Genomic DNA, 15,639 nt, shown 5'->3' with positions numbered 1-15,639 from the left:
TGAGAGGTAACATGTACCAACCATAGTTCAGTGGTATCACATTTGCTTCTAACTTCTAGGGTATGGATCGAAGTCCTAACCCACAGACATGAATGAACAATCTAGGCTGACACTCCAGTTACAATCCTGAGGAAGTGCTTTGCCATCAGACCTGCCAGATTAGCCTTTAAATGGGGCCACCTCTGACCTGTCAGTTAGGTGCAAGAGTTCCTAAGGCACTATGGAATTGTTTGAAGAGGATGAAAGTTCTTGTTGATTCTGTTCAATATTTATCCCACAACCGACATTATTAAAACAAATAATGGAGTCATCATCATGGTGCTGTCTGTGGAATCTTGCTCCACACAATTTTGTTGTTACATTTCCTAAACTATAGTGAATACATTTATTTCATTGCAAGCAAAATGTTTTGTGGCGTGGTCCTGAGAGTGTGAAAGGTGCAATGAAAGTTCAAGCTCTTTCTTTGTACTCTGCCTATGTTGTATACAACAACTTTGAGGCCTTTCTCTTGTTGAACATAATTATCATCTTCCAACCATGCCCCTGAAATGATGAGAAGTGGCTGGTCACCAGGAAATAGCTCAATTTGTCAGAACACGAAAGGGCTTTGTGTATACAGAGGAGAAAGTAGAAATTTGACTGGTCCAGCTCAATTCATTCAGTCAGGAAACTCAACATTTATTGCTGATTAATTAATGGCAGTTTGCCTTCAACACCTTTAATTTCAACACTAATAAGGTTTGTCATACTTTTCAAGATATCGCTTTAACTGGCATGATAATAAGGGTCAGAGAACCAAACATGTTCCACACATGGCAGAGTATAATGAAATATGCATAATGATTGGTGTATTTTATGTCATATTTTTGCCTTGGGAAATGTTGAAATTAGTACTCCTAATTTTGAGTCTGGCAATTGAATTAGAACACTTTCTAAAATATTGCATGCTTGTCTATTTTTTATACCCTTGAGCGATGAAGCTTCAAGGTATCATAAACCACATTAAAGGCTGGTTTACTGAGTACTTAGTAATGAAGATTCGAGATTTGGCTTTTAAATTCCACTCCTCAAAGGATCACAAAAATGTAATGCAAGAAGTGCATAGATTTCTTCATCAGAGATAATACAGGATTTAAATATTTCCCAAAGGACTGGGGAAGGTGCTATTTTTCTTGTTTCTGAGCAATTTTGGACTCCTCTACTTGACATAAATTTAGACAAAACTCAAACCAAAGCAATCACAGTACTACCATCATAGGCTCATACTGTCTACTCACCAAAATTCAATGGTGTTTACTTGGATTTACCTGTCCTCACAGCACTGTGGGTATGCCTACAAGAAGTGCAGCAATTCAAGACAGCTGCTGACCACTACCTTCTTTGGATGGATAAATGGGATATAAGAAAGGATGGATTCAACATACAAATTAGAAGCAGGAATTGGTCATTCTGTCCCTTGAGTCGGTTCTGCCATTACTAAGACCATAGCTGATCTGAACACTCAGCAATCTAACCCATCCAGAGAAGATTTCACTCTGTTGCTTATCAAAAATCAATCTCCCCCTACTTTAAAAATATTCGAGGGCTCTGTTTTGACTGCCTTTTCAGGAAGAGAGTTCCAAAGACTCAAGAGCCCATGAGAAATTTCTTTCCTCTGTCTTAAATAGGCGATTCCTTGTTTTGAAACAATGACCCCTGGCTCTGATTCGCCCAACACAGGAAACATCCTCTTTACATCCACTCTGTCTGAACCCCTCAGGATCTTCTGTCTTTCAATCAAGTGGCCTTTTACTCTTCTAAACCACAACAGATAAAAGGCAGGTCTTCCAAGCTTTCATCAGACAAACTGGCCATAGGTAGGAGCGTAGCAAACCTTTTCTGAACTGCTTCCAATGTGTTCACATCATTTCTTAAATAAGGAGACCAAGACTATGTGCATTACTCCAGAAGTAGTCTCAACATTGCCCTGTATAACTGAAGCATAATAATTCACCTGTTAGACTAGGCAGATTAGCTAAGATAAATGGACGGTTACAGGAACAGAGTAAGGGGATAAGCCTTGATGGGACGCCCTTTGGAGGACTGGAGCAGACTTGATGAGCTGAATGTCCTCTTTCCACACTGTAAGGCTTCTACGATTTGATGAATAAATGATAAGTTTCTATTTGCTTTGTTACTTCTTACTGTACCCGCCTTTTGTGATTTATGCATTAGGACTCCCAGCTCGCTCTCCATTTCAGGGTTCTGCAACTTCTCACCATTTAAATAATGTACTTGTTATTCTTTTTTAAAATTGATTCACATGATAGCATAATTGCCTAGAAGTCTGTTTAAGAATCAACCACCTTACCATGGGTCTGGAGTCACATGTAGGCCAGACCAGGTAAGGATGGCCGTTTCCTTCCCTAAAGGACATTAGTAAACCAGCTGGGTTTTTCCAACAATCGACAATGGTTCCATGTCATCGACTCTTAATTCCACATTTTTTAAAATTGGAATTCAAATTCCAACATCTGCTATGGCAACATTTGAACCAGAGTCCCCAGAATATTACCTTGGTCTCTGGGTTAATAGTCTAGTGATAACACCACCAGGCCATCACCTTCCACCTATTACCACATGCACGTATTCTTCCTCACATCCCCCCTGCATCTCCTGCTGAAGACCTTAAAACTGTGTTCTCTTTTTGTTGCATCAGCACCATTATCTAATGAGAACAGTTTTGTTATACTCATCTACTTCAGCCAATCCTGTCATAATCCAATCCTGTACCTTCTCAAGGACTCTCCCTTCCTAAAACACGGTGACCAGAACTTGAAGCAATACTCTAGTTGGGGCCTAACCACAGCTTCACCAAGAGTTGGTATAACTTTCTGCAAACTCACCTCTATTTATGAAGCCTGAGATTGCATATACATTGCATAATCAGACACTCAATATGCCCTACCACTAAAGACTGATGTCCTGTGACACCCAGGTTCCTCAGTTACTGCACTCTTTTGAACTTTGCCATGATTTTTTTGTTTTGCTTCTTACCACCTATGCTGCCAAAATACATCAGCTTGCACATCTCTGTATTAAATTACATTTGCCACTTGTCTACCTATTCTGCCAATCTTTCTATGTTCGGTTGCAGCTGTTTGGTATTGTCACTCCTCCAAGTTTGGTATCATCGACAAGTGATAGAAAGTTCACTGAAAAGTTCAGGTAGTGTTATAAACCATGAAAGGAAACATCCCATGGTGTATAGTCAGCTCAAGGTCTGAGATGCGGTGTTCATCTTGATACATACCTCAAAGATACTACAAAATGAATTTGTTTCACTTTTTGATTCTGTTTAGTACAAGACATTTTATGTCCATATCAAATCAAGATAAACCACTGAATAATAATTCATAATAAATAAATGCAGAGAATTTAACAAATTATTACTAACATTGCACTTAAAAATTAACTCTGGCTTAAACCAAGTAGATTCAGGGCAACAGAGGTTAGTATGATTAAACAGAGATATAAAGATGCTTTGAGCTAGACAAAACTTTTTAAATAGTCAAAGTATTGACAGGTTTGAAGATTTGATACTGTTAATCATAGAAAGCAAAAGCAAATAAAAAAAATTCAAAAACAATGAAAAGCTTTTCTTGTAAAATTAATAAAGAGTTGTAAAAGATTTGACCAAAATATACCATGTAAATAAGTGGAGAAAAGCTTGTTGCAGCACTAAGCAGCTCTTTTATCATTTAATCCCTCCTGTCCTCCATCTTATTACAGATCTTCCATTTTATACTTTTTCCACTCTCCCCTCCAATTTTACATGTTACATTTCTAACATTTCAGTGTTGATGAAAAGTTCAACTTTGGAGACTTCAAGATGACCTCATGAACTGTAGTACCAAGGACATAAAATGATTAGAACCAGTAGGGGGGAAACTAATAAAGTTTTTTTTAATATAAAATGGGTAACAGGCCATGGAATAAATTAGCAGCAACAGCTACTGAAGCAAAAATCCTCTAGAAACGTTCATGAAAAGATAAGTGATAGAAGAATATGATGAATTTGGGTAAAGTGATGTTAAGATTGATGTCAATCTATGCAATCGTACATCTTGAGTATAATATGAAGTACAGTTGGGATTTGCAGAAAAAAATATAGCCTGAGAAGAAGAGTCCCTTTACAAATTCTTCCATTCTCCTTTATGGCCAGGTTCAGGTATTTTTTCTGGGTAATAAGTGACACAACAGTAACACTACAGTATACAAAATGAAACATCAAGTCATTGCATTTTAAAATAAATAAAGCATTTTATGCACACTTCAATCAATTATATCTCTGGCAAAAATCATGGTCACCCCACCACCACAATTTCTGATACTTTGTACAAACATGCTTAATAATCAGTTGGGTTATTTAGAAAAATACTGAGTAGAAAATACTTTATTCCTAACAATAACTGATTCAAAATATTTACTATTTCAGTTTATTAAATAGGTGCGTTTCAAGAAAGGGCCTGTTTATACATCAGATATAATATTAATGTATGCACCCATCTGACAGGGAAGCTACCATTAGAGGACTTCAGCTTCTCAAAAGTGGTAGACTTTGATTTGGTTGTTTTCATCCAATCCAAGCTGGATTAAACCTTGAGTGGATGGAGTCCTGCTTGTCCTTGTGAAGAGAGGGCTAAAAACATACGTAAAGGAAATATAACAAGATTTCGATACCTGCCTGAGATTTTGCTTGGCACAATATTTATTTATGTAGAATCATAGAATCCATAAATGTGGAACCAAACCTTTCATCCCATCAAGTTTACACCAACCCTCAGAACAGCATCCCACCCAGACCCACTTCCCTACCCTATCCCTGTAACCCTGCATTTCCCATGGTTCCCTTACGTGAGAAGGGATGTAGTTTTACTGGTGGCAGTGCAGGAGAGATTCCAGAGATAAGGAGTTTATGAAGTGGTCTTATGAACAGAGATTAAACAGTTTAGGCTTATACTCTCTGCAGTTTAGTAGGATGTGTGGGGGTCTAACTGAGGTATATAAAATGCAGAAAGGATTGACAAGGTAGATGTAGAAAGATTCATCACATGAAACAATCTAGAACAAGAGGTCCTGCTATTAGGATAGCAGTAGCAAATTTAAGAGAGACAGGAGAAGAATTTACTTCTCTTAAAGGATCGTGAATTTCTGCAATTGACCAATCAGAGTCTAGTGGATGCTGGTACATTGATTAAATCTAAGAAGGTAAAAAACAGATATTTAATAATTGATTAAGGGGCCATGGAGAATGGGCAGGGAAGTAGAGTTGAGGTTGAGGTGAGATCAGTCATAGTCACATCAAATGGTGGTGCAGGCTGGAGGGGCTGAATTGCCTACTCCTGCTCCTAGTCCTTATGTTATGTTAATAGCCTCAGTGACCCCCTTCGAGCCATTTCTTCTGATGATGCCACCAGTGCAGTTTAATTTAAAAAAAAAAAAAACAGCCTCAATGTTTTTAAATAGATAACACAGTGACAGGGCAAAACACAAGTTTAAAAGTTTGTGCAGCAAAGTTTAATGTCTATGAGATCAAACATGCCATGACTTCCTGGTTTCGACCAGACTGCTTTGGGAGGCATCAAGTGAAGGTGAGGTATTTATGCCCAAATCAATTCTACAACACTAGAACATAAATTTGAGTGTGCATTCGGAAATAATTAAAACTCGTGTCCTTTTCTTCACAGAATGATTCATACCCACTGCAGCAGATGGTATCTAAAAGTCAGAGAGCAGATAAATCACAGCAGCTCATTAATGGGCACCAATGCACAGTTCCTAGTGATTCATACAAAACAGCATTTATAGCTCCCTGGAGCAGAGACTTCTTTCAGTTACTTGGCCACTGTTGGCACTTTGCTCATAAAGGCTTTGGAAAATGAGACAGTATGAAGTCTCAGATAGCTGTATGGCATCATAACAACTCTCCAACCAAAATCTTTGATTTAACATTAGTGTTGATTCCAGCTACTCTTCAAAAATCTATGATTATAGTAGTACCTCTGTCACAGAAGTAACAGATCCTTCAATTTTCTCTCTGGTAATTCTTGGAATTTGTTGAAAACACCCACCAGTTTCTCCCACACTCCATAACATTCTCCAACAATGGGCCCTGCCAACAAACCTGCCTTTTACTCTTCACAAAGGAACTCCGATGAATGAGGTGAGTTCTACTAATAAAGAACTCTTCCTTCCATTAAAACAAAAATCTACTAGGTGAAACAACTAATTAGGATGGTTGGGTTGCAAACAAGCTCATATTGCTGCAAGCTCTCTATTTCGCAAGTTTAGTTTAGAAATAGGAAAATAGGATACATGTATGGGTGGCTCAAGAGTTGGTGCAACAGAGGAGGTTTTAGATTCCTGGATCACTGGGACTGTTTTTGGGGAAGGTGGGACATGTACAAACTGATTGAGAAGGTTAAGGCACATGGAACTGAGGGAAACTTGGCAAGATGAATCATAAACTGGCTGAGTAATAGGACACAAAAGATAGTGGTAGAAGGCTGTTTGAGTGACTGAAGGCCAATGTCCAATGGTGTTCCACAAGGATCAGTACTAGGACCCTCATTGTTTGTTATATACATAAACGATATAGATGAAAATTTGGAGGGGCGTGTTAGGGAAATTTGCAGACAACACCAAGATTGGTAATGAAGATGATGATTTTAGGTTGCAGGAAGATATAGCTGGGTTGGTCAGATGGGCAGATGGTATTTAAAGTGCAAAGTGAAACTCTTTGGAAGAAGAAACAAGATGAGGAAGTATTTAACAAATGGCAGGGCACTGGATAGCTTACAGGAACAGAGGGATCTTGAGGTAATTATTTACAGATCCCTGAAGTTAGCAGAGTATGTGAATAGGATAGTTAAGAAGGCATATGGAACATTTGCTTTCATCAGTCATGTGGCAGAGTCTAACAGCAAGGAGATAATGTTGGAGTTGTACAGTGTGTTGGTCAGGCCGCAACTGGTGTACTGTGTCCAGTTCTGGTCACCTCACTACAGGAAGGATGTGATAGCACTAGAGAGGTATAGAGGAGGTTCACCAGGAGTTGCCTGGGATGGAGAAATTGAGCTCCAAGGAGAGACTAGATAGGCTTGGATTGTTTGCTATAGAACGGAGAAGACTGAGGTGTATAAGATTATGAAGGATATGGACACGGTGAATAGAGAGCAGCTGTTCTCCTTGGTTGAGGAGTCAATCATAACAGGGCATAATTTTAGGGTAAGGGGCAGGGGATTCAGAGGAGATTTGGAAAAAAAAATGTTTTCACTTAGCAGGCGGCGAGAGTCTGGAACGCATTGCCTGGGAAGGTAGAGGGGGCTGAAAACGTTGCAACCTTTAAAAGATATTTAGATGAGTTCTTCAAATATCATAACATTCTAGGACATTGGAATTAGTGCATTTTTAGTGGTTGTTATATCGGTGCAGATTCAATGGACCAGAAGGACTTTTTTGTGCTGTATGAATCTACTAAATACACTCTTAACCTTAGCTCCGAGGGAAAGGATTTCAGTCCCTCCTTCATCTGACCAATCCACTGAGTTGTCTGAAATTTTCCAAGACTAAATTACACACATGAATAATCAAACAGCAAATATTAAACATGAATTTTATACCTATTAAGCTAAAAAGGTCAAAGAATTACATTCAAATTATGCCCCAAATGCAATGACCATTAATTACTGGAATAAGCAATTATCCAAGGGAAAAATATTAATTTCTTTTAACTAATCTTGTAGAGATATAGCTAAGTTAAAAACAGCCTAGCTCTCCTAATACTAATCTAAACCGAAACCTATCTCTGCAACAACTTACTCATCATTCAGCCACTTTTCACAAAGGAAAATTTATCATTGTTTAAAATACAGATTTAAAGACGTTACTGTCTTTGCCATTCCAGCTCTGTTGTCATATCCTCAATCCTCTGGGTATATTCTTTGACAACTTCCATTTCTATGAGCCATGGATTAACTCAGCAACAGATGCAGACGTGCTTCTTTCCCTCTTCTGATACCACAACAGCTGCTACACCCCCGCTACTGCTGTAATATTTCACATTGGTTTTAAAAACTCTGCTCTTTAGCTTAACAGCACCATAAGTAACCTATAATTGGCACAAATAAAGACCAGCATTTTGTGCTGCCTTATCAGCACTAAGTCAAATGCTTACATGATTCTTTCTTATTTTCCATACATTGTTCCTGGTTGAAGCAAGCTAAATCCTTGTTCTTTTAAAAGATTCACATATTTAAGTCAAAAGTGACAGAATGGTTCTTGAATCCCCGTACTATCAGCACTAGATATGGTTTCAGAATTTTTTAAAGGATACGTTTTTGGGTCCTTCTTGAAGCTTTCCAGCCATTTTTTATTAGCATCAATCATTCCTTGAATAGAGTCCCTGTCCCCTTGTGTAATCTTGGATTGTGATTGGTGTAACATTTTTACCTGATCACTGCAGAAAGCAACATTTAAAATAAAACAAAATGTCAGCAGAACAGCAACTTGAAATACAGATTTACCATAAAAATATAATTTGTGCAAATTTACCTCCTTTATTAAACAGTACCAAGTGAATAGAACAGGAAAACAATATCTTTGCACAGGCTGATGACTAACCCTTCTACCATTTTTGTTTGTTGACATTCCGTTAGGTCAATACAGCAACTCACCATTGCTCTCATATTCATATTTATTTAATTTCAGATTATTTGGCTATCATTTCAATTTACCTAGAACTTTACTGTTCTGACTTAAAAATGTTTTTGTGAATGTGCTCTGCTCTATTTGAAATAAGTACTTTACAGAAAAATAGCTAAATTCAAAAGAATTGCTGAGCAGAGCTGAAGTAATAGTCTTAAGTTGACTGATCACAATTTTTCTTGTTGCCACATCTGATATATTTAGCTTATTAACCATAGTCTTTACTGTCAAACTGATAAAATTAGATTTTGAAAAAGCATCGTAGGGATGCATTTATTTCCCTTTTACTCTTTCTGCTTTGTGTTGAGTCTTTGAAAAGTCTTGATTGCTTCTAAGCAACTTGTCCAAACTGTCACTCCAAACATTTGGGGGAGTAATTTGAACATAACTTAGTTGGCGAAAATCCCATAGGATCAACTGGAATGTGGTGCTTGGTTGTTGCTTTCTAAAAGCGTACAACTGAGCAGCATGTAAACAAGTGTCGTACCTGATCTCACAACTTTATCACAACAGGTGAATGAACACTTGCAATCATTACAACCAAGCTCACTTAGAAATGTATATTTACAAATTACTCCCAAATATAAGTGAGCTTGTGTGTGCTAAATCTTCATTCCATATGTCAGCATGCATCTTGTAGTATCAACTCCCACTCTCTCTGCTGCTATTTTGGTTCAATGAAAGCACAAGTGGAGATCCGAGCCAGCTTCTTGTTCCCAACTCAGGGAGACTGAGACGAGGTTCACAAACCCTTCAGCTCTTCTACACAGTTATATCTACAAAGATTTGGGAATCAAAGATGACCATTCAATTCTATTGTAAAACTTCTTCATTGCAGCAGGGGGGTGGGAGGGGGGGGGGGTTTATTGGGGGTGTTAGCTGTTATGCCTTGACTTGATGCTCTCCCTAATTGTGGTTGAGAAGGTGGTGATGAGCTGCCTTCTTTAACAGTTGCAGAGTCCATGTGGTGTAGGTATGTTCACTGTGCAGTTAGGGAGAAAATTTCAAGCTTTTGACCTGGTGACAGTGAAGGAATGGTGGTGGAGGTATTACGTGTTGAAGATGTTAGATGGGATGTCAATCAAGCTGTCTGGTTTAACTGGTTGGTATCAAACTTCATTATTGTTGTTACAGCTGCACCCATCCAGACAACTGAGGAATATTTTGTCACATTCCTGACTTCTGCCTTGCTGTTGACAAATAGCGAGTTACTCACCACAGAATTCCCAGTCTCTGACCTGCTCTTGTATCCACAATATTTATATAATTTGCTATGTTAAGGGTACAAGAATTACTTGTACCAGGAAATTCTGATCATGGGACTATACTTAAATAATTAACTTGACATTTCTCTTTTCATACAATGGTGGATCCGGTGTGTATTTCTGAGAATTTCTAATAATAATAGTTACTCCTTCAATAAATTCAGAGAAAAAAACAGAATAGATCATATAGTTGACACATATGATTCAATACTTAGTGTGGTGCTAAGATACACTGGGGATTGTTATAGAGATTCCAGTTGTTTGAAGACACAGAGGGAGTATTTCTGCAGATGCTGGTGAGAAAAGATAAAGACTGCAAAAACATATTCCATATAAAAGAAAGCTTAGTCACAGATCGTTTCATCTGTATTAAACAGTTTCAAGGTTCCAAAGGATTTCACCACTACTGCCGAGCAATGCTGCCAATTTGAGCCACATAACACGTAATTGAAAGTGGGGAGGAACTAAGAGCAGGGAGAGTAGGAATCAGGAATAGCATGATAGACTAGGAAGTGGAAGCTCAATGAGACACAGGTCTGTTTGTGAACATATTTGCAGATAGCACATATGAAAACTGGAAAGCATGCAAATCGTCTATTTTTCATTAAGGGTGATCAAAGCAGATAAAAAGACAGAGAAAATGCATATTTTAGTCAACCATACTTGTTTGCATAAGAAATTCATAGGACTGTCAAGCAATGTGACACACTTCATACTTTCATGAATAGAGTCACACGTTGCAGACTGTTGCCAAGATAAGTTTAAAAAATAATAAGAATACATTCAGATGATAATTGGTCTTGAGATTTAAGCCGAGAAAACAATATGAAACTAAAATGCATCACTATGGTGCGATACATTCTTCCAACAGGCATGGCTGATTTTTTTTGAGTCTGAATATCTGCTAAATAGCAGCCAACAAGCTGAGGAGTATGTCCAGGTTCTGTGAACTGAAAAATAGCTGTCCCCCAGAGCTAATTCTGCTCATCTGGATTTTTATTGGTAACAGCCTTGAAAACTCACATTTAAAAGGGAAAGAAAATCTAAAAGAAACTTTGCAAACATAGAAAAGAAACTGTACTTGCCTGATCATTTTTGTGAATTTGTTTAGCAATTGGAAAACCAATTAAATCTTTATATTTGTGCTGTCTAATTCTGCTGGTAAGTTACTGCTCACATATCAACTTGGTTCTCTGAGAACAACAGATTTTTGAGGGGCTTGACAAGGTCAATGATGAGAGAATGTTTCCCCTCAGGGGAGAGTTTAGGACCAGAGGGTACAGTCTCACAATTGTGAGATGTCAATTTGAGACTTAGATGAGAAGGAATTTCTCTCAGAGGGTTGAGAGTCTTTGCAACTCCTTAACACAGAGAGTTGTAGGGCAGAATCCATATACATATTTAAGGGTGACATATGGATAGATTCTTGATCAGTAGGGGAAAAAGCAAAACGCGAACGTGAGCAATGTCGGATCAGCCATGATCCTACTGAATGGTGGAGCAGGCTCTAGGGGTCGGGCAGCCTTCTCCTGTTACTATTTCATTAGATCCTTCTATGGTCCAAGGGTGCTGTAATGATGTATTTGCTTCCTCAGCAGTCATATAACAGAGGTTATTCAAATAGTTTTACAGGAAAGGGGTTATATGATAGTGACACATATTTAGTTGGTGACTTTCTCATATATATACAGGCAGTGTTCACAAAAAACGTCTGTCACCCTTCACATCAGATGATAACATCAGTAGACGTTGGTTGGCTTTGGATGAAAGATGACTAATGCTAGATTGGAACACCATGATCTCTTGAGCTGCTGACTCACCTTGAGTGTACAAATTATATAGAGAAGAAATGTGTCTGGGCTCATTTAAAAAGTTTATTTTGAAAAAATATACATATTGGTGTACAACACCTACAAGGTGTTGGAAGATTTTAGCGAAAGCTCAAAACACTGCATAGATTGGAAGAACCTTCATTCATGAAATTTTTTGTGGTAGGGAGTTTGTCATTTCATTTTCGATAAGCCATATTTCACATGGTTTCAAACATGGTATAGTAATGATTAATCTGCTGGATTGAAACATCTTGGATTCCTCAGCACCATAATCTGCTAGTCACAGCTCTGGGAGTTGTTATTTATTGGTGAACTGGATGTTAGCTCAGTAGAATGCTTCAGCATTAGAGAGAGAGGAACTCAAACAGGGATCTGAAGGCTGCTAGACAATTCTGGAGGTTGGACCTGCTTGGGTGAAAATGGACTCAATAAAATGAAAGTTTCAAGGAGCACCCAGTTCTAACCCACTCTCGTGCACAGTAAAGTGTTACCCAATTTTAATGGAATGGGTAAATAACCTCAAAGCAAACGGAATTATCCTCAAATAAAATTTTACCTTGCAGAAACATATCCCAAACGGCTCTCAAAGGGTGCAGAGCTTCTTAATGTTGGGATTCCTCCTGGTCACAAGAAAAATATGATCAGATTAAAAACAAAACTAATCAACAAAAATCCAATGATTTGCTTTCATAGTTTATGAACTAAGCAGGAAAATGTGATATGACTGATCCAAGAATTTACCACTCAATACTACAGTTAACTCTTTCTGCTCTCTCCTCATTTAGTTTTCCTATTTCAAAGAGCATTCACTGACCAAGATGATAGATGCTCTTGTGACCTTTTGATTTTTTTGATGGGGAAGCAATTGAGGAGCAAATGGTCATGAGCTCGGAATACTGTCAAAACTAAAAATAGAAATGTGAGAGTGCAAATAAGGTAAATTAAGAAGTATTGATTGGAATTTGAAAGCTTTTACTTGAAAGTGATACTCTTTGATAGAAAATCATGGGCTGCCCATTGATTATTTTCCGACATTGACTGGGTTGCAGAGAAGATCTGTCTCTGCCTCAATCACAACTTTTGATAAAAGGTATTTAATACAGTCGGTTCTGACGTAAGATGATAGTTCCGTTCTCATGTCATAGAGTCATAGAGATGTACAGCACAGAAACAGACTCTTCAGTCCAACTCATCCATGCCAACCAGATATCCCAATCCAATCTAGTCCTACCTGCCAGCACCCAGCCCATATCCCTCTAAACCTTTCCTATTCATATACCCATCCAGATGCTTTTTTAAATGTTGCAATTGTACCGGCCCCCACCACTTCCTCTGGCAGCCCATTCGACACACACACTACCCTCTGTGTAACCTTTGGGTAGAGAGACAAAAACTGTATACATGGATTCGGGTGTGGTCTCACCAAGGCTATGCACAGCTGCAAGTGGACATCTTTGCAAGAGGGTTTGAATACATCAATGAAGTCTAACATACCATTTGCCTTACAAACTGCTTGTTGCAACTACTTGTCTGCTTTCAGTGACTGGGGCAAAAGGATACAAGGGTCCTTTTTTTAAAAAAAAATCAACATATCCCAATCTATTATCATTTAAATAATACTCTGCCACTTTGTTCTTCTTATAACTTTATTGTGATCACACATAATATTAAAAATGCGCTAGAGCTGCCCCATTCAAGCTACTAGGGCCGGAATCACTTTATAGCCAATACAGGTACGGAAGGTCTGTGTTCTACACTTAACCATATAAGTTCTTCAATTGTGTTAAAGCCAATTTACATTGAAGAAATACGCGTTATAGCAGAACCGGCTGTACCTAATTAGGCTGTGTGACAAAACATTCTAAATTTCATCTTGCCTACTATAGAAAGCTCTGAATCTATACCTCCTTGTTATCGGATCACCATCTCGGTGAAACAACCTTTTTTTAAACTTTCCTAAAAGATCATTTGGAAACCTCAACAACCAGTCTTGATTACTTCACATTTTATTGCATCTCTGCACTTGGTACAATTTTCAGCAGAGAGCACCCATCTAAAAAGTTATCCAGAATGTTGAAGAAAGCATTTGGATGCTGTTTTCTACACAAGTTCACTATGCAAGCATGTATTCTCATCAAATTCACAGATTATTTACCAAGTAATTTTCCTAATAAAAATTAGAAACAAATTTATAAATTGCTACAAAAAATTATAACTGTGTGCATTTAAACAAGTCAAATTCTGATTACATGAAATATTTGCGCATTATAAAAATGTGCTGTGTGCCAGTTTCAGTTTTGCCTAATGAATGCAAATCACCAAGAGTGGAAACTAAGGTTTGAAACGCAATTTGAATTTGATTATACACTGTATAAAGTTCCCTGTCACTTAAAAATCAACTATAGAAGTGCAGCTCCCCATGTTGGACAGAAGACCAGTCAGCTTCTTTCCCCAAAAAAAATTTTTCAAAAGAGTAAGCTGGATCCAAATGTACTAAGTATTTTAGTTTGCAATAATTGACTCGTCCATTTGTTCAAACTTCCCAACCTCTTGGCACGTAAAATATATACGAATAAACATCATATACAGCTTTAGTAGGAAATATTTTGTTGGAAGTTTAAAGGTAATTTGCAACAAGCTTTAGTGATTAGATAAGATTAACATCTGACCTGGGAAGTACTTGTGCCACTTCTCACTTAATGCATCATCTACAGATTGAGATGTGGGAAGATGGGTGGTGGCATTTGTTCCTTTGTTCCAAATCCACTGCGAAGGCAAGGGAATAGTGTTGGAGGAAAGTAAAGACCCACTGTTCTGGGTCCTTGACATGGAAGTATACACAGACAAAGGCACACTGTTGCTGGGAGGTGGGACATTGAGAGTCTGTGCTGTGGAAAAAAGCGGTGACTGTTGCATTCCCAATGATCCAAGAACACACAGAACGCTGTTAAGATCATTGGTAATTTTTTGAACGGAGTCACTGAGATACTGTATGTTGGCACGTTGAGCAAAGGACAACTCGTTCTTTAAATCTGCTGTGAGAAGAACAAAAGATAATTCAAAATGTTCAAGTCATGAGAATTAAAATTCTTAGAACTTTTTTTTAATCAACCTGTTCAGAGATGTTATGAGCTGAAAATGTGTTGCTGGAAGAGTGCAGCAGGTCAGGCAGCATCCAGGGAACAGGAGAATCGACGTTTCGGGCATAAGCCCTTCTTCAGGAATGAAGAAAGTTTGTCCAACAGGCTAAGATAAAAGGTAGGGAGGAGGGACTTGGGGGAGGGGCGTCAGAAATGTGATAGGTGGAAAGAGGTCAAGGTGAGGGTGATAGGTCAGACTGGGGTGGGGGCGGAGAGGTCGGGAAGAAGATTGCAGGTTAGGAAGGCGGTGCTGAATTCGATGGATTTGACTGAGACAAGGTGGGGGGAGGGGAAATGAGGAAACTGGTGAAACCCGAGTTCATCCCTTGTGGTTGGAGGATTCCTAGGCGGAAGATGAGGCGCTCTTCCTCCAACCATCATTTTGTTGTGGTCTGGCGATGGAGGAATCCGAAGACCTGCATTTTTTTGGTGGAATGGGAGGGGGAGTTGAAGTGTTGAGCCACAGGGTGGGTTGGGTTGGTTGGTCCGGGTGTCCCAGAGGTGTTCTCTGAAACGCCCCGCAAGTAGCCGGCCTGTCTCCCCAATATAGAGGAGGCCACATCCCCAATATAGAGGAGGTTGCAGAGGATGCAACACATCATCAGTCAAATCCATCGAACTCAGCACCGCCTTCCTAACCTGCAATCTTCCTCC

The 15,639-nt window shown here is 38.6% G+C and overlaps 1 protein-coding gene across 1 annotated transcript in view; it reads right to left on the bottom strand.

Moving 5' to 3' along the window:
* Positions 1-3,519: 3,519 nt before the first annotated feature.
* LOC122540544 (centrosomal protein of 164 kDa-like) overlaps positions 3,520-15,639 on the bottom strand; it is a 214,084-nt gene continuing 201,964 nt past the window's right edge. Inside the window, exons 29-32 of the mRNA XM_043676409.1 lie at positions 14,515-14,880; positions 12,402-12,465; positions 8,378-8,500; positions 3,520-4,681 (exon numbers count right to left, since the gene is read on the bottom strand). Of these exons, the coding sequence (XP_043532344.1) occupies positions 4,585-4,681; positions 8,378-8,500; positions 12,402-12,465; positions 14,515-14,880 (650 nt within the window). The 3' untranslated portion in view covers positions 3,520-4,584. The remainder of the gene's footprint in view (positions 4,682-8,377; positions 8,501-12,401; positions 12,466-14,514; positions 14,881-15,639) is intronic.

The sequence above is a fragment of the Chiloscyllium plagiosum genome, chromosome 35, assembly GCF_004010195.1.
Source record: "Chiloscyllium plagiosum isolate BGI_BamShark_2017 chromosome 35, ASM401019v2, whole genome shotgun sequence".
Classification (NCBI taxonomy): Eukaryota; Metazoa; Chordata; class Chondrichthyes; order Orectolobiformes; family Hemiscylliidae; genus Chiloscyllium; species Chiloscyllium plagiosum.
The sequence above is the reverse complement of the archived record's forward strand: the minus strand, read 5'-3'. Positions and strand labels throughout refer to the sequence as shown.